This window comes from Coenobita brevimanus, chromosome 5 (genome assembly GCF_032717465.1).
Source record: "Coenobita brevimanus isolate Jiangsu-jjx chromosome 5, ASM3271746v2, whole genome shotgun sequence".
Taxonomy (NCBI): Eukaryota; Metazoa; Arthropoda; class Malacostraca; order Decapoda; family Coenobitidae; genus Coenobita; species Coenobita brevimanus.
Window position 1 is genome coordinate 7,540,955 of NC_136958.1, and position 24,674 is coordinate 7,565,628.

At 42.4% G+C, this 24,674-nt stretch overlaps 1 protein-coding gene across 1 annotated transcript in view; it reads right to left on the reverse strand.

Annotated features, from left to right (window-relative positions):
- The window catches only part of LOC145398002 (fatty acid hydroxylase domain-containing protein 2), a 56,317-nt gene that overhangs the window by 19,025 nt on the left and 12,618 nt on the right, over positions 1–24,674 (reverse strand). The window contains exons 3-4 of the mRNA XM_080270971.1: positions 8,649–8,752; positions 6,454–6,599 (exon numbers count right to left, since the gene is read on the reverse strand). Of these exons, the coding sequence (XP_080127097.1) occupies positions 6,454–6,599; positions 8,649–8,752 (250 nt within the window). The remainder of the gene's footprint in view (positions 1–6,453; positions 6,600–8,648; positions 8,753–24,674) is intronic.

The window sequence follows — 24,674 nt, forward strand, 5'->3', positions numbered from 1 at the left end:
ATAAGAAAGGAAGGGAGAAGCCTAAGTGATATTTACATTCACCTGGATCTACCTAATTTATTATGTATTGTCTAGATTTCCAGCCAATCATTTCATAGCGTATATATTAGCAGCTGTCACCAGGCTGACATTGGCAGCATTGCACTTCCCCTAGGCAGGCCACCACACTGTATTCTATGCTAAGTAAATCTTCCCTGGAATTTTCCACTGATTTCATCCATTGATATAAGCCCTATGCCCTATTCTTATACCAAATAACATACACAAAAAAGAAAAAAGGTAAGTGATAGTGCCATACACCTGGAATTGGCTAATTATCACCTGACAACACCTCACGTGCACTCGTTCGCTAATTTTCGCTGTTTATTTCCCCTTGAAATATGCCATAAAATCTATTCTCGTAATAAAAATATATATAAGGAGGGAAGAGAGAAGCCTAAGTGATATTTACATTCGCCTGGAACTACCTAATTTATTATGTATTGCCTAGATTTCCTGCCAATCATTTCATAGCGTATATATTAGCAGCTGTCACCAGGCTGACATTGGCAGCATTGCACTCCCCCTAGGCAGGCCACTACACTGTATTCAGTTTACTTTCGTCTTTCAAGGTGAAAGCACATCGGATTCACGCCTGTCAATTTCCACCGCTTTTTAGTCCCATGCAAAGGGCCCTGTGACCTCTACCCCCTACTAAACCTTGTGTGGAAAAAGGTAAAGGGTTAAGTGACTGCTGTGGAACGTGAACTGGCTAACTGTCAATGAAAATGATAGAGAGTGACTACGATCTTTCTGGTGAGTAAAACAGTGCAAGTGGAAATGTAAATAATGTGTAAACAGCAAGTGAAAGCAATGAATGCAAATATAAGTGAACAGTGCAAAATAGTTTTACAAGTTACTGCAAGTGACAGTGCCTAACAGTGTAAATAAAACAGAAATGTAAATAATGTAAATAAAATAAAGAATGTAAATAGAAATGTAAATGAGCAGCAATATAAGAATACGAGTATATATACTAGGACTAATGAAAGTGAAAGTTTCACTCTAGCATGTATGAATACTATGAGTTATGAAAGTAAAGGTGAAAGTGACAGATTCACTCTCAACGCTAGTATACAGGATGAGAAAGTGAATGCTACGTATTTTACTGAAAGAGAAATTGAATGCCTACAGTGACAATAAACTACTATTACTGAAGGAAACTTATGGATAAAGACTGTAGATATATATAGGTGTTATATAGCAATAGAAATATAAAGTGTGAGTGTTTTTATGAATAATAAATGACAGAACACTAGCAGCGAACGATCGCAAGTGGGAAGGTCTTATGCGCTCGTAATTTTCATTGTTTTCACAGCGTTTTTTTTTTTTGAGTATGGATTCCAAACTATTTGAAAATCATAGAATAGTGTTTCTAGTGATAATATCAGGCTGTGGTAATCATATTACGGGTTGTCGGGAAGTGTAAAGTGGAGACTTCGTTACCCAACTTCAGAGGTCTCTACAAGTCCAACTGTACTCGACGAAGGCTCAACAAACATCCCAGGAGAAAGCTGAAGGTATGTGCCATACGCATATGTAATTTTAATATTCTAGGACTAATAACTGATTTTTGGCAAATATTTTTAGAGAGTCTGTCGGAGTGCGAATATGCCCGCAGGACACACAAGTCAAAGCAAAATAAGCCTGCGGTTTAGGGGTTAACAAAAAAAAAAAGTGCTATTAACTCTCACATTAGACAGCCAGGCAGACAGTCGGTGAGCGTAAGGCAAGAATGATGCTACAAGTTAATTGCGAAAGATGGATATCGTCCGAAATTTCAGAAAAGCGGTGACGAGAGTAGCAGCAACAGAATAGACTGCAATTTTGTAGCAGGGAAAAAGAGTGGCTGACAGAAGTAAATCAACAGGAGGAAAGCTGTCTTCTCTGGTATGCATGAAAATACATTAATATGCCCTCAGTAAACACAAAGAATTATACCGGCACATGGAAATGTTTACTGAGAACATATAAAACTTTTGGTTCCATTTGGTTCATCTTCAGGCATAAATACTGATGGAACTTAAGTGTATGTGTATATACTGTATATTTATATACGTATATGTACTATATATATATATATATATATATATATTACAGTGGTTTCTTGAATTTCGATGGGCATGGGTACCTAAAAATCACCACAATATTCAAACCATCAAAATTTAAACTGAACTTCTTATGGGAAAAAATAGTTTGGGTCCGGGGCCTCCGAACCTAACTACGTAAAATCATGATTTTTTGCCCAAACCCCCTGTAAACTTTATGAACTATAATTGTGGTTAAGTAACTGTAGTTCTGCATTGTATTGCCATACTATCAACAAGTGTATACTTGGTGTATTTCTGCCCTTTCCTGTATTGCTATTTCTCCTTTGGCTGCGAAGATTTAGAGGTGCCAGGCTGCTCTTGTCCATTACCACTGCTACCAAAGAACCACTCTTGCTTGCCATTTTGAAACAGGTAAGTTGCGACAAAAATACAAAGAAAATACATACAACTAAATTGCAGTGAAATGCACGTCCACAGGTGGAAGGTACAGAATGAAAGTGCGGCACTTGGCTGTAGAGGGCTGGCTGCTGGCAGGACAGTCGCAAGATGGCCACCGACAACAGAACATCACCTTGCACATGGCTAGTTGTTGTTGGTGCCTACCCCAATCAAGGAGATCTTGTCCTTAAACAACATGACCTTTTTTTTTTTCTCAGTCTCTATTGTTCATTTCGATGTTAATCCTCATATTCATAATTACTGTACTTCTCTTTGTTTCAGTATTCTGCCTACTGTATTTGCTACCACCTGTAATTCATTTTGTATTAGTATTTCTATTATTGATTCTTTTCCTTTAATTTCTCTTGTTATATTTTAGAGTTATTAAAGTACTGATTAGTTAATAATACTGTAAGTATATTTATAGAATGAAAGGGAATAGTCCAGGGTGCAAATTGTCCTGACAGGAAATCGTCCATGTTTTGACGAGGAATTATCTGACGGTGAACTGACTTGATGGTGAAGTCTCGGAACCTTATCATCGTGTGGTCCACATACAGTATGAATAAATGATGTTGATTTTCATTCTCTTCTTGACACGTCACATGCGATATTAGGTTAGGCTCATACTTTTTCTTATAATTTTCCTTCACTTCTAGAATTTTTGTTCGCATCAAAAATATTATCTTTGCTTGTTTTGGTTGGAGTCTGGCCCTGAGAGCACGTCATATACGATATTAGGTTAGGCTCATACTTTTTGCTTTAATTTTTCTCCACTTCTAGCATTTTGGTTTGCATCAAAAATATTATCTTTGCTTGTTTTGGTTAGAGTCTGGCCCTGAGAGCATCGAAATGTGCGACTTTGCATCGAAACGTAAGGTAGGCAGACCACTCCAAAATGCATCAAAATTTGATTCATCGAATTCTGAACTGTCAAAATTTGAGAAACCAATGTATGTATGTATATATATATATATACTGTATATATACACACTCAATCCTCGTAAATCGCGTGTTTATACAGTAATCCCTTGTTATACGATGGGGTTCCGTTCTTGAAAACCCCATCGTATAGCAAGCCCACTATAGCATGGAGTCAATGGGGATACGTTCCCAGACCTGCCTAAACTCTCACATACACAAACCTTAGCACTCACGTACATGAAATATTCTTATGTTTAAACATTTAAAGTAACACATTAATAGTGAATAAAGAGGAAAAAAACATGAAAGCTGCAGTACACAATAGTTCTTACCTTTACTGAAGCATGTAGGGTTGTTGATGTGGTTCTTAAACAATTTGCTGTGAAGTTGACAATTCGCCGTCAAAATATGGACGATTCCCTGCCAGGACAATTCCCCATCATGCTATAAATATACTCATTATTGATTAACTGATACTTTAATAAGTAATTTTCAAGGGGATCTATCAATGTCTATGTTCATTCAATAGCGTAGGCTTTGGATGTCATTTATAAGTTGCACTTTTAGACAATAATTGTATCTACCTCGCTGTAGTTGACTTTGAATTATATTCTAGTGTCACCCATAGCTGTCTTCATTAATTTCCATTGGTAAGCAACGTTGGGTCTGGTTAGTACTTGGATGGGTGACCGCCTGGGAACACCAGATGCTGTTGGCATCCCTACGTGTCAAGTGGGGTTGGTGGAGGATTAGTGCCCCTCCCTGTAAAACAATTAACTCTAAGCCCTTGACCACCCCGTTTGGGATACATGGCGTCTGGCAATGGATGGATGGGATGGACTACAACATCCTGGGTATATTTTAAAATGACTTTGAAGAGGTACAAGTACAGTATTCAAAAACTAGTGTACTTGCTAAAATAAACTGATATGTAAATAAACGATGGGGAATCATCCAGAATGTGAAAAGTCCCGATGGCAAATTGTCTTCTTGTGATGGCGAATTGACTTGACGGCGAATTGTCCCGAAACCTTTATATAGATGTAATATGAAGATTATTTGTATAATTCCAAAGTATGTTGATTGTTCACTTAAGGTCATTAGGCATTTATATAAATGCCAATATCTCATATATAGCCTTATGTTAAGATGAAGGAACTATCGTAAATCGCCTGATTCTCATTTCTATCTATCTATCTATCTATTGCCAGACGCCATAATCTCGTAAGGGGTGGCCATTTGACTTTGAGTTATTTGTTTTACGGGGAGGGGCACTAACCCTCCACCAACCCACTTGCTGACACGTAGGGAGCACGTAGGGTTTAGTTATATGGTTACCACCCAGCGTTGTAAATGGTTTCCTGGCTTACAGGAAATCATTTGGCTTGTCACTCAACGTAAAGCCACCTGTAAAGGAAAGAAAAGCAATAAGAAGTGACAGGAAAGATGGGAGAAATAAGAAGAGAGGAGGACAGGCACAGAAAACGAATGATAAAGGCTAAGGAAGGAGCAGGCAGCACTACATCAAGTGAGTGGATGATGGTCGCCACCACCTACCACATTTTTTCAGTTAATACCCATTATTTGATGCCATATTTTACAGTTATTATAAAAACAATAAATCACCATCACTTTTATAACTCATATAATTAAAAAACTAGTGTACTTGCTAAATAAACTGATATGTAAATAAATGACGGGGAATCATCCTGACAGCGAATTGACTTGACGATGAGTTGCCCCGACTCCAAGGCTAAGGGACAATAAGGGCCTCACAGCCCTCACTCATCACTGTCAGAACTAGCTAGCTGGGCAGGGCTGGCAGGCTGGGCAGGGCTGGCTGATGAGGCTGGACCAGTGGGTGAGTGTGTGTTGTCCAGCACCAACCGTGTGGGGACGTTTGCGTTGCATTTGTGCATTCGCTGTTCACTGAGCCATGGATGTGGATGACCCATCATTGTAGTGATTCATTCCCATCGTATAGTGAGCTTAGGGTACTAAAATGTCGACCTCATATGTGAAATATCATATAAAGAGCCATCGTATAACGAGGGGTTGCTGTAAATCACAGATTCGTAAATCACGGCTAAGTGGCTGTCAGACTGCCGGCACCCTTAAATTGCTGTTAAGTCATGAAAATCGCGGACCTAGGCACCAAAGTGGGCCTTTTCCGAGGAGAATCGTAAACCGCGGCATTCAATTTGAAAATCACGACCCAACAACCAATCACCACCCGTCCCTGGTGGCAAGTGTGCATACTAATGCTGCCACGTTGTTGTTGTTCTTCCCGCCAGTCCGCACACTACAGACCATCGCAGTGGAGTACGAGAGCTACCTGCCTTTTTTGTGCACCTTCCCCCCCTCCTCCTACCTTCCATGGACCCTCCTGAACCCCCAATGAAGTGCTCTAAGCAGTATGGCATCAAGAAGCACACACCGTTGTCCTACAGTCAACGTTTGGAGCTCATTTGTTGAGTTGAGAAGGGAGCACCCCCACCTCATGCTGAGAGGTTCTAAGCTCTTCCCAACACCACCCCACTCTATTCACTTAAGCAATATTGTCATAGGATTAAGGTGAGATCCCTTAACATTGCTTATTTCTATTAAATACATGCACTGAATATTCCTAAATTTGTATGTTTGTGTTTGATGGTGCCTAAATAGGTGGAAGTAGGGTGCTGTGGGGGGGTGGTTGGCCAAAGTCCAGACCCAAATTCATTTTTCACATAAGAGTTATTACTGTATTTATAAACCACGGAATTTGTAAATCGCAGTGGTCCAAACTCAAATTGCTGTGATTCACGAGGATTGAGTGTATATATATATATACACACACACACACACACACACACAAGCAAATGCTCCTCCTTAATGAACATTCCATTAGTGGGAATAATTTTTGCATATAAACACTCCACGGCACTGTGATATCAAAACACAGTGGACATAGAAATTAAAGATACTTCTAACAATCTAACATTTTATAAAAACAACAACCCACCTTGAAGAGCTTGCCTGACGCAACAGGTTCATTGGTGCCAGGCTGGATCTTGTATCTGCGAAGGAATGCAGGGCGGCCAGTGACATCCATGAAGGTGTAGATGAGTCCAACACCCCAGTACACCAAATATGACACAATGCTTGTACCTGTGAAACATACCGAAATCAACACACACACACACACACACACACACACACACACACACACACACACACACACACAAATTGGTTGGAGAATACCCAACCATAAGACAGGTTAATAACATACAGTATATATCAAGAGTCAGTTTGTTTTCATCATCATCATCATCATCATCATCCTTACAACCTCCTTTCCCACACAAGGGCAGCATGAGGAGTAGCAATGTCCAGACAGCCCAAATTTGCCCAGTCCAATGGGCCACACCTCCATTCACTCATCATTCAAGCCCCCGGAATCCTGGCTCTATCGATACGTCAAAAACATTCACCACATTCTGTAGCTTCACATAAACATATCTGACTGAGTCAATCCAGACACTACCATGTTAAAAAGGGGTGCCCAAATCCCTGAGCAAGAACTTCTCCCCACAACATTCATCCAGCCAGCTCGATCTCATCAGTTCCCTAATCTCACCGACTTCCAAACCTCTCTTCCTCACACACTCATCCACCATATCTCTCCACCTTCTCCTGGCCTACCTCGCCTCCTCCCTCCTTCAAATTCACTCAGATATACCTTTTTCACCACTCTGTTGTTATCCATTCTCTCTACATGACCATACCATCTCGGTACATTCTCTTCGATTCTCGTGTCCACCGACTTCCTCACTCCACATCTTTCAAGAATCACATTATTTCATATCCTATCCACCCTCTGTACTCCACATACATTCCTTAGCAGTCCCATCTCCACTGCTCTTACTCTTGACTTTCCATTTTCATGCCACACCATAGTCTCACATCCATATGTTAAAGTTGGCACTAACACTCTCTCATGTAAGCCTTGTGCAGCTCCAACACTCAAGTCTCTGTTCCTTATCAAGGCCTTCATTGCACCAGCTACTTTTCTTCCTTGTGTCACTCTACCTTCAAAATCTTTTACACATTTTCCTCTCTTTTCTATTACTGTACCCAAGTATTTGAACTCTCTCACCAATTCCAGTCTCTCTCCATTCACTGTAACATCACACTGGAAGTCACCTTCTCTCTCAATAATCATCACTTTACTCATTTCTAAATTTACTCTCAAGGCACGATGCTCACAGACATCAGCAAAACTCTGCATTAGCCTATCAAGTTCTTGTCCGGTACTTGCAAGCAGTACTGCATCAACACCATACAACAAGTTTGAGATATTTCATCCATCACCATTCATTACCAACACCATCCTTCTCTCCATTACTTGTGTTTTTACTTCTCTCATCACTCGATGTAGTGCTGCTGTCAGGTGTCTGCCCTTTCCTCTCCTCCATCATTCTTTCCTTCCATCCTCTTCTGTCTGTCTTTCCTTGTCTTTCTGCCTACGGGTGACTTTACACTCTCTCTTGTCTTTCTTTCCTTCATTCTCTCCCCTTCCTTCTGCCTGTGGGTGACTACACTGAGTGACAAGCCAAATGGATTCCTGTTCACCAGGAAACCATTTACTGCGCTGGGTGGTAAGCATATAACCAAATCTTGGCACCTGGTGGTTTAGTGGGTAATTATTGAGCTCCAATCAGATTGAGCTGGTGAAGGCTTATATTCAAGGGGTGGTTGGGGTTGACTGCTCATATAATGCCACTCACTGATCAGTGAGGCTAGTCACTCTCATCTTAAACGTCAGGGCCGACTGCCTAGCCTCGGGCCGCTCCTCATGGGGCAATGTAGGATTGGATGATGGATGGATGGATGGATCACACCATCCATATATACAGTATATACTGAACAACCATGGGGACATCACACAACCTTGTCGCACACCCACACCAATCGTGAACCTAGACTTTTTCAGTTCAAATGATGGCCAAGTAAGGTCAAACTGTAAGGGGGAATTGACTAACAACAAAGGAGAATTATTTTCGCCTCATAACTAGGGCTCACTGAATTTCATGCAACCATGACAGTATTCAAGTTATGAAAGTGGCCCAGTTCCACCAGATGAAAGTAAAGTGACAATACCTATCACTTTATTTATCTATAGCTGTGGAAAACACATGAACAGCATACAGATCTTACCATACACCTGAAGGACAAAAGGGTCATCTCCAAAAGTGTGCAGGATCTTGTCCCACTGGTGCTGCCAAAAGTTGCCTGATGCTCCCCAAAAGTGCTGCAAGTGGCTGGGGACAATAATTCAAACATGTACCACACACAAACTACTGTACAAACCTGCTCTCATAAGTCATTATCATCATCATCCCGACCTCCTTTCCCACCCTAGGGCACGGTCAGGAGTAGTTATGTCCAGACAGCCAAAGTTTGTCCAATTCTATGGGCAATGTATCAATTCACTCACCATTCAAGCCCTTGAAATCCTGGCTCCATCAGACAGAAAAAAAAAAATTTCACCACATTCTGAAGCTTCACATATACCTATCTGCTACAGCCAATCCAAATACTGTCACATTAAAAAGGGGTGCCAAATCCTTGGTTCTGCACTTCTCCACACAAAATTCATCCAGCCAGCTCGGTCTCTTGTCAGTCCCTTAGCCTCACCAACTTCCATACCTCTCTTCTTCACACACTCATCCACCATATCCCTCCACCTACTTCTTGGCCTACCTCACCTCCTCCCTCCTTGAAGTTCGCTCAGATATACCTTTTTCACCACTCTCTTGTCGTCCATTCTCTCCACATGACCAAACTATCTCAGTATACACTCTTTGATTCTGAGATTTCCTCACTCTGCATCTTTCATGAATCACATTATTCCGTATCCTATCCACTCTCTGTACTCCACACACATTCCTCTGCAGTCCCACCCCCACTGCTCTTATTCTTGACTTTTCATTTTTGTGCCACACCATAGTCTCACATCCGTATGTTAAAGTTGGCACTAACACTCCTTCATGTACGCCTCAAGTATCTGCAGCACTCAAGCCTCTGTTCCTTAGCAAAGCCTTCATTGCACCACCTTAGTTGATTCCGGTGCTGTTCCTCCATCACTTCTCCCCTCTGACTTCCTCATGGCTGACATTAATTCTGCCATCACCGGCCTTAATACTAACAAGGCATATGGCCTTGATGGAGTCCCTCCTGTTGTCCTCAAGAACTGTGCTTCTGTGCTTACACCTTGCCTAGGTAAACTCTTTCGCCTTTGTCTGTCAACTTGTACCTTTCTTTCCTGCTGGATGTTTGCTCTCATTCAGCTAATCCCAAAGAAGGGTGACCATTTCCTACCCCCAAACTATCGTCCAATTGTTTTAACATCCAGTGTCTCAAAATTTTTTGAGTCAACTCTTAACAATAAAATTTTAAAGCATCTTTCCTATCACAACCCTCTTTCTGATCATCATTATGGGTTCCATCTTCTCACCTACCTTTCAGACTCCTGGTCATCCTCCTTTTGGGACTTTGGCGAAAGCTCTGCCATTGCACTTGACATCTCAAAGGCTTTTGATCGAGTCTGGCATAAATCTTTAATTTCCAAATTGTCCTCTTATGGTTCCTATCCTATCTGTGCCTTCATCTATAGCTTCCTTTCTGGTTGTTCTATAGCTGATGTTGCAGACAGCCATCATTCTTTTCCTAGATCTATCAACAGTGGTGTTCCTCAGGGCTCTGTCCTATCACCAACTCTCGTCCTTTTATTCATCAATGACCTTCTACGCTGTACATCTAATCCTATCCACTCGTACGTTGATGATTCCATTCTTCACCATTCCATTCGGTTCCTGCAAAGTCCATCTCAGCAGTTACTTAACAAACAGGGGATGAGGCTATGGCACACCTAATGTCTGACTTATATTATACCTCTGACTGGAACAAACATAATCCTGTAGTTTTTAATACATTAAAGACTCAGTTCTTACACCTATCAACCCAACAAAATCTTCCACATGAGCAACCACTACCTGTTTAATAAAATCCAGCTCAATCCTGCATCATCCTTGAACATGCTTGGGTTTCATTCACTTGGGTTTATCTTGGAAAGATCATATCTCTTGTAAAATCTGCTTCCAAGGGAACAGGTGTGTTAAGCCGACTCTGTACCTTCTTTACCCCAGAATGGTTGTTGACTTTATACACATGTTTTATTCACTCCTGTGTAGAGTACAACTGTCATGTATGGGGAGGCTCCCTACATACAGCTGTTTTCGACAGGGTGGAGTCAAAGGCTTTTCGTCTCATTAACTCTCCTCCTCTTACTGGCTCCCTTCAACCTCTGTCACTTCGCTGCACTGTTGCATCTTTATCTCTTTTCTATCGCTATTTCAATGGTCACCACTTCTCTGAACTGTCTGCTTGCATCTCTCCACCTCTATGATGGGCGCATAGCACCGGTCTAGCAAGAAACTCTCATCCCTTTTCTGTCCAACTCTCTAATGCAAGAGTTAACCATTACTCCCAGTCTTTCATTTATACAACAGGTCAACTCTGGAACTGTCTCCCTCTGTCTGTATTTCCTACTTCCTATGATCTCCAGTCTTTCAAACGCAGTATGTCCAGACATTTCGGAATGAACAAATCTTGAATTTGGCTCTCTTTTGTATTGTTTTTGTTTTTTGGGGGGAGGAACGGTTTGTGGGCTCATGGCCTTTGGTTCCTTCTTCCTTGCTGTGAGAAAAAAAAAAAAGCCACTTTCCTTCCCTGCATCACTCTACTTTCCACTTCTTTTGCATATTTTCTTCTCATTTCTATCACTGTTCACAAGTATTGGAACTCTCATCAATTTCAGTCTCTCTCCATTTACTGTAACATCACACTGGGAGTTACCTTCTCTCTCAATAACCATCACTTTATTCTTTTCTGCATTTACTCTTAAGGCACGATAATCACAGACATCTACAAAACTCTGCACTAGTCTACCAAGCTCTTGTTCGGTATTTGCAAGTAGCAATGCATCATCAATGTACAACAAATATGAGATATTCCATCCATCACCATTCATTACCAACGCAATCCCTCTCTCCATTACTCGTGTTTTTACCTCTTTCACCATCCCATCCATATATTATATATACCTGTATATATATATATATATATATACCTGTATGTATATATATATATATATATATATATATATATATCTATATATATATATATCTATATATATATCTATATAAATATATTGAACAACCATGGGGACATCACACAACCTTGTCGCACGCCCACATTGATCATGAACCATTCACTTAGATGTCCATTTACACTTACACATGCTTCACTACCAACATAAAAACTCTTGACAGCACCTAGCAGCTTACCATCTACAGTACACTGTACATGCGTAAAACCTTCCACAATCCTTCTCTGCCTACTTTGTCATATGTTTTTTCCAGATCCATAAATGCCAAAAACACCTTAAAGTCCTTCTCACACGCCTTCTCCATTATCTGTCTCACTGCAAATATTTGTTCCACACATTCTCTGCTACTCCTAAAGCCACCCTGTTTGTCACTCACTAGGACTTCTGACATGTCGTACTTTCTCTATAATAATTCTTCCACATACCTTCCATACAACACTCAATACACTTATGCCACTATAATTCTTGCACTCATTTCAATCGCCTTTATTTCTGTACAAGGGTACAATAACTGCCTATTTCCACTCTACTTTAACGGTCTCACTCATCCATGCCTTCCTACGTATCACCAACAACCACTTCATTCTGCTCTCTCCACTACACTTAATCATCTCTGCATTCTCCTCATCAACCTCAGCTGCTTTCCAATTTTTCAGCCACTTCACAGCATAGACTATTGCACATAGACTATTTTACATTACTACAATATGTTCCTCGGGTGGGCTGGACTTTTTAGCTTCGGATGACTGCCAACCTAGGAGAAAGGAAACCCCAAATTCAAAACCAAAGACCTAGGTAGAGGTTAATGACAATAAGGGCACATGACCACTGAAAATTTTTTCCGATGCTGCTTATCAGTAGCACACCAGCAGCTGCATGGCATCCAGTATCACTGTTCGTTGCATTAACAAGTGCTAGAGGATAAGGACATTGTGGTTCCCAGGCTGCCGCTTCCATCCAGTAGAGAGGGGCCTGCACCTGGGAGAAGCGCCTCAAGAGGCTGCCCCATCAATGGGTGTATAATGGTGAGGCAGTTACAGGGCCAAGGCGCGCTTGGAAGGTGTCTCTGTAGCTGTCCTGGCAAGGGTGCCCCGAGGCCACTACCACAGCCACTGGTTAAGGTTGGTGGGCCAGGGGTCCCAGATCCACTGCCTAGACCTGGGACTGTGGAATGTGCGGGGCCTGTGGCATGTCTCTCGTCTTTATTATTTTTACTGACTATGATCAAGTTAAAGAAAGAAATTCAAAGCAAGCCTGAGGACACTAAATCACCCAGGGGAATCAAAGTGGCATTGTGGAATATCAAAAGTTTGAGAGGTAGAGCAGGGGAAGTGGTTGAGACACTGAGTAGGAAACGAGTGGATGTGGGATGTGTAAAAGAAGTGCAGTAGCTATAAGGGTGGATCAGCCAGAAAGAATACTGGGAGGGATTGTTAGTACAAGTTGATCTGGGAGGGTAGGACGGATGGACATGGTGGTATGGATGTGTTGGCTGGGGAGAAATGGGTGGAATATGTCATGAATGTTATGGGAATAAGTGATAGGATACTAGTACTGAAAATTTTGTTCAGTGGGAAAATGGTTGCATTTATATCAGCGTAAGCTCCAGAGACAGGCTTGGATGAGACTGAGAAGGATAAATTTTGGGATGACTTAATAAATGTAGTAAGTGGTGTGGGGGATTATGAGACTGTGGTTTTGGGAGGGGACATAAATGGTCATCCAGGTGAAGCAGCTCAAGGATATGAAGGAAGGCATGGGGGATGTGCATATGGTACATGAAATGAGGAAGGGGAAAAAAGGAAACTCAAATTTGGGGAGGCAATGAATATGACTGTGTGCAACACACATTTTAGGAAGAGAGAGTGAGTAACTTGATTACATACAAGTCAAAGGAAAAAAGCAGCCAAACAGACTGTTTCCTGGTCAGGAGGGCTGATAGGAGGTTAGTGAGGGATGTTAAAGTTATATGGAGTGAGGAATGTGTGCAGCAACACAAGTTATTAATAAGTGACATAGTGCTTAATGAGCGGGTGATGAAAAAGAAGACCTATGCATGTAGGAGGAAAATATGGAAGCTGAAAAACCAAGCAGTAAGGGATGCCTTCTATAGCATGATAAAGAAAGTGGTGGCTGGGCAGGGAGACATTTATAAACAGTACAGAGCCCTCAAGAGCAACTTCTTAAGAGTTACTGATTTAGTATGTGGATGGACAAGAGGTCCACCATGACAAAGTAACTTGGTGCTGGGATGAGGGTGTAGAAGCTGCAGTGTAAGGAGAAAAGAAGGCTTTTCTGGGAATGGAAGAAGTGGTAACAAAGAGGAATACTTGGCTGCCAAGTGTAGAGCTAGAAAAGAGATTTACAGGGTGAAGTCTGAATCACAGAGACTTACTTGATAACCTAAACCATGAGGAAAGGAAGAATATGATTTTTAAGGTGGCAAATCAGATGAAGAGGGAGAATAGGGATATCATGGGTGAGCAGTGTGAAGAATGATGAAGGACAGGTAGTGGTGAACAATGGGGATATTACAGACTCATGGAGAGAGCATTAGAGGCGGTTGTTGAATGAGGAGTTTAACTGGGACAGGGAAGGTTTTGAGCCAGCAGATCCAGTGTTTGGCCCTTGGCCTTTGATTGATGCTGCTACTGTAAGTGGGCAATAGGCAGGATGCAGGTGGGGAAGGCAGCAGGTGTGTCTGGTTTGACTGCTGAAATACTGAAAGTCCCAGGAGATATAGGAGTGAGGTTAGTCACTGACCTGATAAATACGATTACATATGAGTGTGTTGTACCAGATGATTGGCTGAAGAGTGTACTCGCAAATGTGTACAAGCGGCAGGGTGATGCCCTAGAAAGAGAAAATTATAGAAGCATAAAGCTTTTAGACCAGATAATGAAAGTAATGGAGAGAGTTACAGAAGTTATGATTTGAGATGGAGTCAATACTGATGAGATGCAGTCTGGGTTTATGCTAGGCAAAGGGACCACTGATGTCATATTCATTGTTCAACAGCTTCAGGAAAGATATATAGGAAAGAAAAGGGAACTGTACTTTGTTTTTGTTGATTTCAAGAAGGCCTATGACAGAGTCCCTGGAGAAGTGGTGAAGTGGGCAATGAGAATGCTTGGGATCGAGGAGTGGCTGGTTAGGGTGGTTATGGCCATGTATGTAGGAGCTCGTATGCAGGTTGTGAATGGAGATTTGAGTGACAATTTTTCCGAGAATGTTGGTGTGCACCCGAGGTCAGTTTTGAGCCCCTTATTGTTTATCATGGTACCTGAAACCCTCTCACGTGACTTCAGAAATGAACTCCCATGGGAGATGTTGTATGCTGATGATTTGGTGTTGATTGCGGAGACTGAAAGGGAGGTAGAGGAAAAATTTAGGAAGTGGAGAGATGGTATGGGGCACAATGGCTTAAGAGTAGATGCAGATAAAACAAATGTGATGGTATCTAGGGCTGGTGGCGGTACTGTCAAAGAAGAGGGAGAGTGGCCATATGCGATCTGCCACAAGGGCATGGGAAATAATTCCATCTCGTTGTTAAGTGGATGCATAAGAGATGTAACATAGTGGTATTAGAGGCAACTATGAGATAATGCTGATTTCATGTGTGTGGTGTGTTGGGAAGAGCAGGTGGAAATTGTCAGGCGTGAGTGTGTGAGTGTGTGGAAGAGTTTTGTTATTTAGGAGACATGTTGTGTGCTGGAGGTGGGGCTGGAGCTAGCTCTGTGGCTAGGGTGAGAAGTGGTTGGAAGAAGTTCAGGGAGCTCTTGCCTCTCCTGACATTGAGGGGGCTCTCCCTACGTGCTAAGGGGTCTTTGTATGCAGCGTGTGTTAGGAGTGTAATGCTGTATGGCAGTGAGACCTGGGCAGTGAAGGAGGAAGACATTCGCCGGCTCAGACGTACAGAAATGACAATGATTAGGTGGATGTGCAGTGCGTCCCTGCGTCCAAGGCCTGGAGGGGCTGGGTTTACAATGGAAGAGTTGAGAGGTAGGATGGGACTGGAGTGTATTGGTGTTGTGATGAGGAGAGGTAGATTGAGGTGGTTTGGACATGTGGAGAGGATGGGGGATGATAGCTGGGTGAGGAAGGTGAGAAGTGTTAATATTGGGGGTGGGGTTATGAGGGGTAGACCGAGAAAGACATGGGACGAGGTCATTAAGTGTGACCTTAGGGTTAAGGGACTGAACAGGGAGGCTGCAATGGATCGTGCAGCATGGAAAGCCGCCATTAGGTGACCAAGGCCGACACATGCAAGCATGTTGGAGCCTTTAAAAACGAAAACGAAAACGAAAGGACTGAGCTTGCTGGTGAGTCTCTTGAGTGTGTGGAAGATTTCTGTTATTTGGGAGACATGACATGTGCTGGAGGTGGGGCTGGAGCTGGCTCTGTGGTTAGGGTGAGGAGTGTTTGGAAGAAGTTCGGGGAGCTGTTACCTCTCCTGACATTGAGAGGACACTCCCTCTGTGCTATGGAATGTTTGTATGCAGCTTGTGTTCAAAGTGTAATGCTGTATGGCAGTGGGACTTGGGCAGTAAAGGAAGAGGATATTCACAGGCTCGCATGTACAGAAATAACGATGATTAGGTGGATGTACAGTGCGTCCCTGAGTGTGATGCCTGGGGGGGGGGGGCCTAGGTTTACAATGGAAGATTTGAGAGTAATGAAGGGACGGGAGTGTACTGGTGCTGTGATAAGGAGAGGTAGACTGAGATGGTTTGGGCATGTGGAGAGGGTGGGGGATGATAATTGGGTGCAGAAAGTGAGAAGTGTTAATGTTAGGGGTAGGGTTGTGAGGGGTACATTGAAAAAGACCTGGGAGGAGGTCACTGAGTGTGACCTCGGGATAAGGGACTGAATAGGGAAGCTGCCAGAGATCAAGCAGCATGGACAGTCACCATTAGGTGACCAAGGCCGACGCATGCAAGCATGTTGGAGCCTTCAAAATGAAACGAGTGAAAAACAAACAAACAGCAGAGCATACAGTGTTCAAGTAACATCATACTCAAACTTTTCATGTGTAAATATATGAAACTGTATGTATGTTACTGGCAATTCTTGGGCTACTTACAGAATCTACATTATCTGCTGACATCTATCTTTCTTTCAGCTAATGCCTTTTCCTTAAGTTTAGCACTATTTTCAGACTGCTTATAATACAGCTATGATGTGCTGAATCACTGGTATAATGACTGTTTTAAAATGGGACGTGGTTGGGTTTGGAAGGAGCATGATGGTTAAATCCAAAGGGGCCTGCTGTAGAACTAACTTTCCCATATAGCCAAAATTAAATTCATCTTATCCATTTCCCCCCCCCCTAAAGATTACAATGTGTTCTTGGTGTAGGCTGGACTTCTTAGCTTTGAATAACTGCTGACCTTGGGGAAGGAAAACTCCTAATTCAAAATCAAGGACCTAGGTATAGGCGGGTGATAAGGGTATCTGACCGTTAAAAATGTTTCCTGATACTACTAATAAATAGCATTGGAAAAATTTGTGAAGCAAAGGCACGAAGGAAGTTGAGAGATGGAAAAGAGAGAGAGATACGTATAAAGAGGAAGAGAGATTCGAAAAGATTAGTAAGAGAGAGTAAGGAAAGAATGGATGAGGATTTTAGAAAAACTTTGAATGTAAAAAGGGGGGAATGTAAGAAAATGTTCTGAAAGGAGGTAAAGAGAGTTAGACATGGTGATAAAGAAGTTAGTAGGGGAGTAAAAGATATTTTTTTTTTTTGTGACCGACTCTGGGCATAGGCTTCACAGCCTGCTTTCAAGGCCCAGTAGTCCTCCTACATACCATATACCTCTACATGTCACCACTTCGGCGCTAACACCCACCGTCTATACTGAATAAATGACAGGGCTGTCTCATACAGGACTGGTGTAATGGTATTAGCGGGGGTATTTTTACGACATGTCGGCAGGTCTCCTGGTAGATCAGTAAAGTCTGATATTTATGAAATTTAAATCCTTAAACTGTTCCATGCCCCAGTGGGATTTGAACCCGGGTCTGTTAAGACTGCAGGCCAACTCTCTACCGATTGAGCCAATGGTAGATTGATAGTGGAGAAGAGAGAAAATGTGAGCAGATGGAGAGAACAATTTAAGGAATTGTTAAGTACAGAGCATGAAACTATGGTCGCGACAGCGAGAGGTGGCGGAGAAGCGCCTCCCTCAGGGAGGACTGAGGAAAAGGCTTTCCTTCTCTCGTCCCTGATTGGTCTACGGTGATGGGCAGAATGGGGAGGTGTGAGAGCGCTTATATTTCCCTCATAGTACCGTCACCAAATTGATCGCCATGGTTCGAAGCTTTATTTATTGCTACAGCAGTTAATATGTGTACACAGACTATTACCTGTGGTATATCACAATACATACAGGTGTGCATGTTGATATTCTAGAATATGAAAGTCCAGCCAAAAACATTTAAGGAGTAAAACATTAGAAAGGACAGGATAATACTCACCTTAAGCCAAAATCAGGGAAGGAGAGAGAGAGAGAGAGAGAGAGAGAGAGAGAGAGTGAGTGAGTGAGGAGAGTGAGTGAGAGTGAGAGAGGAGAGTGAGAGAGAGAGAGAGAGAAGAATACAGAAAGAGAAACACGTGTGCTTTGAGGGAGTGGTAATGACAAGATCAGGTCCACCGGGACATACTTGTCAATCCTAAGCCCCTTTCTTCTCTCCCCTACCCCGTCGCTCTGGAGCGCATACATGCATGCATTCAGACATATACATACAGTACAGTGTATATATATATATATATATATATATATATATATGTGGGAATTAAGCAATGAGTGTACACAATCATAAAATAATCTATGTAAGCTTTGTCTTGTCACTTTAAAGCACTGGTCGAAACTTTTGAAATAATTCTTTAGTAAAATTCTCATGCTTGTGAATCTCAGCTGTTTCTCTCAGAAAAACCATAAAGAAGGATTTATGTACCATATGGTTGGGAAATATTCATTCAGAATAAACTGGCTTAAACCAACACCAACAGGAGCATCGCTCATTGTGAAAACATTGTTCACCTGTGTCAAGATTTTTTTTTTTGATGGATTGAACGCAGGTCTGCTAAGTTGATATTTTAGAATAAAGCATTAGAATGGCCATACAATATACATCTCAAGCCAAAAGCAATGCTTTCCGTCGGACAAGCAGACAAAGCAGCTGGAAGGTGAGGTGAAGAGTCAAGATGCAAAATACAGAGGAAACAAAGGCAAACATTCTCTGAGGCTCACACTGCGCTCACGTCCCTGGGGATTGTCATGGAGGGCTGAAGGGAATCACAGGTCACAAGATCCACCTGTCCATACTTGCCACTCCTTAACCCTTTCTTCCCTATGCTGCTCTCTCTCTCTCTCTCTCTCAACACACCACAACAAAATGTAAGCAAAATAGTATGTATGTATATATATATATATATATATATATATATATATACGTGGAGGGATTGCATATACCGGTAATGACTTTATTGACGTGGAACAGTGTACAAGTCCCGGAGTATGATAGTGAGAGAGGGACGCGCGCGCACGCGCACACACACACACACACACACACACACACACACACACACACACACACACACCAGAATATATTGTCCCTTGAGAATTAGCCTCCCTCCTCAGGTCACACACACTCTTGGCTGCCTTTCATTTTACCTTCCTTCCTTACGTATTATGAAACTTATTGCTACATGAAATCCTTTGTCAATACCCCTCTAATGTTTCGTTTTTTCACTCGAGAGAGAGAGAGAGAGAGAGAGAGAGAGATGGGTAGAAGGGGGGAGGCTGGTGCAGTACATTTAAGGTTATTAAATACGGCGATGAATTACGGATGACTTGATGAGCCTTATAATGGGATACTGACTGCATAAGTACAGAATGATAAATACAATATTTTCCTTTGTATTTCGAGACCATGAAAAAAGAGATTATAAAATATAATGAAAACACATCACAACAAAATGTTAGAAACAACGTACATACATACATACAGAGAGAGAGAGAGAGAGAGAGAGAGAGAGTAGCACCAGGCAGGTGACGATGTCTTTCCAGATTAGACGATACACCTGTACTGGTCATCAAATGGATTTCTAACCTCGCTCACGCACCTCCCATCCCACCATCCACCAATCACAGACATTCCAGTGGGAAGAGAGTGGGATGAGCTTCTCCGCCACCTCTCGTTGTCTCGACTATAGTGTGAGTATAAGTGGCTGGGGAATGGCTCGGAGATGGAGGGAAGTGAGCAGATCAGTAGGATGGAAGTAGTGGAAGCAATGATGAAAGTCAAAATAGGAAAGTCCCAGGAACTGATGGAGTGTGTGGTGAAATGCTAAAGCATGGGGGAAAGAAAGAGTAGTAGAATGGATATGGAAGATGTGCAGATTGGCCTGGGAGGAAGGCAGAGTCCCAGAGGATTGGAAGTCAGGTATAATTATTCCTCTGTACAATGGAAAAGGGGAAAAAGGAACCATTGTCTTCTCAGTGTAACAGAAAAGGTATATGGTAGGATACTTTTTCACAGAGTCTGGGAAATAACAGAGGAATTAGTTGGAGAAGAACAAGGAAGTTTTAGGAAGGGAAGGGTTTGTGATGAGATATTCATCCTTAGGACTCTAATGCAAAAGCTTCTATAGAAGAGAAAGACGTTGTATACAGCCTTCATGGAGTTGGAGAAAGCATATGACATAGTAGATGGACAGGTAATGTGGAAAATATTAAGAATATATGGTGTAAATTGGAAACCGTTGAATGCCATGAAGAGTAAAGTAAGACCTCACTATAACGGACTAATTAGGGCCGAAGCCATTCCGAAAAAAGAGACATCCGCACTTTCCCCTGCTAACCTGGACTTTTCCGGTAAATCAGACATTAGTCCAGATTACACCAACGGTTTTTAAACTAATTTCATTACCATCGCAGTACAGTACTGTATTATACCTTCACTACAATAATCAAATGGTATAATCCATCCATCCATCATCCAATCCTACCATGTCCCATGAGGAGCGTTGAAGCCCGGAGCTAGGCACGTTGGTCCCGACATTTAAGATCAGAGTGACCAGCCTCACTCATCCCTGAGTGGCATTACGTGAGCAATAACTCCAACCACCCCTTGGATATAAACCTGCACCGGCTCAATCTGATTGAAGGGACTTAATTACCCACTAAACCACTAAGTGCCATAATTTGGTTATATGGTTACCACCCAGCATAGTAAATGGTTTCCTGGTGTACAGGAAACCATTTGGCTTGTCATTCAGTGTAGAGTCACCCACAGGCAGAAGAAGAGGAAAGAATGAAGGAAAGAAAGACAAAAGTGGGAGTGTAAAGTCACCCGTACACAGGAGGACAAGGAAAGAATGAAGTAAAGAAAGACAGAAGAGGAAGGAAGGAAAGGAGGTTGGAAAGGAAAGGACAGACAACTGAGAGCAGCACTACATCGAGTGAGTGGATGGTGAGCGCCCCCACCTACCACCAAAATGGTATAATATACTGTATATAATAATACCGTACTGTACACTGGTAGACATGTCTTTGATTTACTTTTTGTGGTGAACATAGCTGAAATGGTCACGCAGTCCGGACTGCTTCAGGCTTTATCAGACTTTTCCTGATATGTAGGAATTTAGTCCGGTAGCTCCTAAATTCCAATAAAAGCGAATTCCGGTCTATTGAAGCCTGCTATATCAAGGTTTTACTGTATATATGAAGATGCTAGGGCTGCAGTGCATGTGGATGGCGAACGGAGTAAATTTTTCTATTATAATGTTGAATTGAAACAGGGGTCATGTCCCTATGGCTGTTCAATCTGTATATGGATGGATTCATAAAAGAGATACAAGGTAGGGCATTGGATGTTGGAGCAGCCCTAGTGAGAGAGGGCAGTGTTTGGAAACTTCCTCTTCTGTTGTTTGCAAATGATACTGTATTTTTGTGTGAAGATGAAGGGGAACTGCAAGGGTTGGTGAATGAATTTGGGAGAGTGAGTAAGAAATGGAATCTAGAGGCGAATGTGAGGAGGAGCAAAGTTACGGTCATTGAGAGAAAAGAAATCATTGATGGGACAGTGGGGTTGGATGATGAGGAAATGGAAAATGTGAGTACGCGTGGTGGCGACCATCATCCACTCACTTTTTTTTTTTTTTTTTTACGTGTCCGACTCAGGGCAAAGGCATCAGGGCCTATTTCTCGGGGACAGTGACCTATCCCAAGGCCCAGTAGTCTTCCTACACCTCCACATGTCACCACTTTGGCGCTAACACCCACCGTCCATATTGAATACATGCTAGGGCTGTCTCATCCAGGACTGGTGTATTGGTATTAGCGGGGGTATTTTTACAACATGACGGCGGGTCATCTGGTAGATCAGGAAAGTCTGCTTTTAGGAAATTCAAATCCTTAAACTGTTCCCTACCCCAGCCGGGATTCGATCCTGGGTCCATTAGGACTGCAGGCCGCTTCTCTACCGATTCAGCCACCACCTCCCCCCCCCTTTTTTTTATGCGAGAAAGAAGGAACCAAAGGCCAGGAGCCCACAATAACAGTTCCCTCCAAGAGAAAACAAAATACAAGAGAGAACCAAATTCAAGATCCATTCATTTCGAGATGCATCAACACCCTGCGTTTGAAAGACTGGAGATCATAGGCAGCAGGAAATACAGACAGAGGGAGACAGTTCCAGAGTTGACCTGTTGCATAAATGAAGGACTGGGAGTAACGGTTAACTCTTGCATTAGAGAGTTGGACAGAAAAGGGATGAGAGTTTGCTGCTAGATGGGTGCTACGTGCCCGTCATAGAGGTGGAAGAATGCATGCAGACAGTTCAGAGGAGCAGTGACCATTAAAGTAGTGACAGAAAAGAGATAAAGATGCAACAGTGTGGCGAAGAGACAGAGGTTGAAGGGAGTCAGTAAGAGGAGGAGAGTTAATGAGAAGAAAAGCCTTTGACTCCACCCTATTGAGAAGAGCTGCATGTGGGGAGCTTCCCCACACATGAGAGTTGTACTCCACACAGGGGCGGATAAAACCCCTGTATAGAGTCAACAATTGTGCAGGAGTAAAAAAAGAACGGAGTTGGCTTAGCACACCCAATCTCTTGGAAGCAAATTTTACAAGAGATGTAATATGATCTTTCCACGATAAGTCCCGAGTAAATGAAACCCCAAGCATTTTCAAGGATGAAGCAGAATTAAGCTGAATATTATTAAACATTAGTGGGTATACCTGTGGAAGATTTTGACGGGTTGATAGGTGTAAGAACTGAGTCTTAGATGCATTAATCCGCCCCATCCCGACCACTTTTCCACCACTGACTCCCACCAATCCCAACCATTTTAGGAAAATTTTTTTTTGGGCTCAAACCTTTGCTTTTGGTGAGAAACATCGAAAACTCATAGAGAAATCGCTCACCTGAGGTTTAAAATACTTGATACAGGAAGGAGTACCTCCTTACCTTACTGGGTTTTCTATCAGGCTGGCACCAAAGAAAATGAGTTCTATGGGAGGATAACTATTTCACACCACTCATAAATGGTATTTATTTATTTACTTGGTACGAATTTATATGTAGTACGAAAGTATATTGGTTTTCAAGCAGTAATATAGGCATTATAAGCATTGCTTCACTCACTAATACCTGACCTTTTTTTGCCACATTACCTGATCATCATTTCTAACTGTTTCTTCCTCTAATGCTATGTAAAGTTTGTCCTCCACATTGTCATTGATTGGGGAATCACTCTGGCCCTGAATTTCGTATCGTGGCATGACATGGCTATACTGGCCAGGCCACTGATAACAGGTGAATTGCTGAGACAATGGCATGCAGGGGGGGGGGAGGTCATGCTGGGTAAGGCATTGTCCCTGCCTGGCATCTTGTAGAGGAAGGTGTCACGTGTATACGTACCAAAAATCACTCGCGAAAATTGAAAATTATGCAAATTAGGGACCTTGCAATTTTTTCGCGTTTATGTACTTCGATGGGATTGGCAGTGACAAAACGTGTGGACATTAAAGAACATCGACGGGATGCCGCAGGTCAAAAACAACAAAATTATTTTTACCCCAGTCAGAGATACAAGCCAAGTCAGACATCAGGTGTGCCATAGCATCATCCCTTGTTTGTTGAAGTAACTGCTGAGATGGGCGTTGCGAGAACCGAATGGAAAGGTGAAGGGTGGAGTCATCAGCGTATGAGTGGATAGGGTTAGATGTACAGCGTAGAAGGTCACTGATGAATAAAAGGAAGAGAGTTGGTGATAGGACAGAGCCCTGAGGAACACCACTGTTGATAGATCTAGGAGAAGAACAATGGCCGTATACAACAGCGGCTATAGAATGACCAGAAAGGAAGCTAGCGATGAAGGCACAGATAGAAGGATAGGAACCGTAAGAGGGCAGTTTGGAAATTAAAGATTTATGCCAGACTCGATCGAAAGCCTTTGAGATGTCAAGGGCAATGGCAAAGCTTTCGCCAAAGTCCCGAAAGGAGGATGGCCAGGAGTCTGAAAGGTAGGTGAGAAGATCGCCAGTGGAGCGTCCCTGATGGAACCCCTACTGACGAACAGAAAGAAGGTTGTGATAGGAAAGAAGCCTTAAAATTTTTCTATTGGGAACTGACTCGAAAACTTTTGAAATGCAGGAAGTTAAAGCAATTGGATGATAGCTGGAGGGTTGGGAGTGGTCACCCTTCTTTGGGACTGGCTGAATGAGAGCAAACTTCCAGCAAGAAGGAAGGGTACAAGTTGACAGACAAAAGCGAAAGAGTTTGCCTAGGCAGTGTGTAAGCACATTAGCACAGTTCTTGAGAACAACAGGAGGGACTCCATCAGGCCCATATGCCTTGTTAGTATTGAGGCTAATGATGGCAGAAAATACATCAGCTGAAGAAATTTTAATGTCAGCCATGAGGAAGTCAGAGGCAGGAAGCGATGGATGAACAGCACCGAAATCGTCTAAGGTGGAATTGGAGGAGAAAGTCTGTGCGAAGAG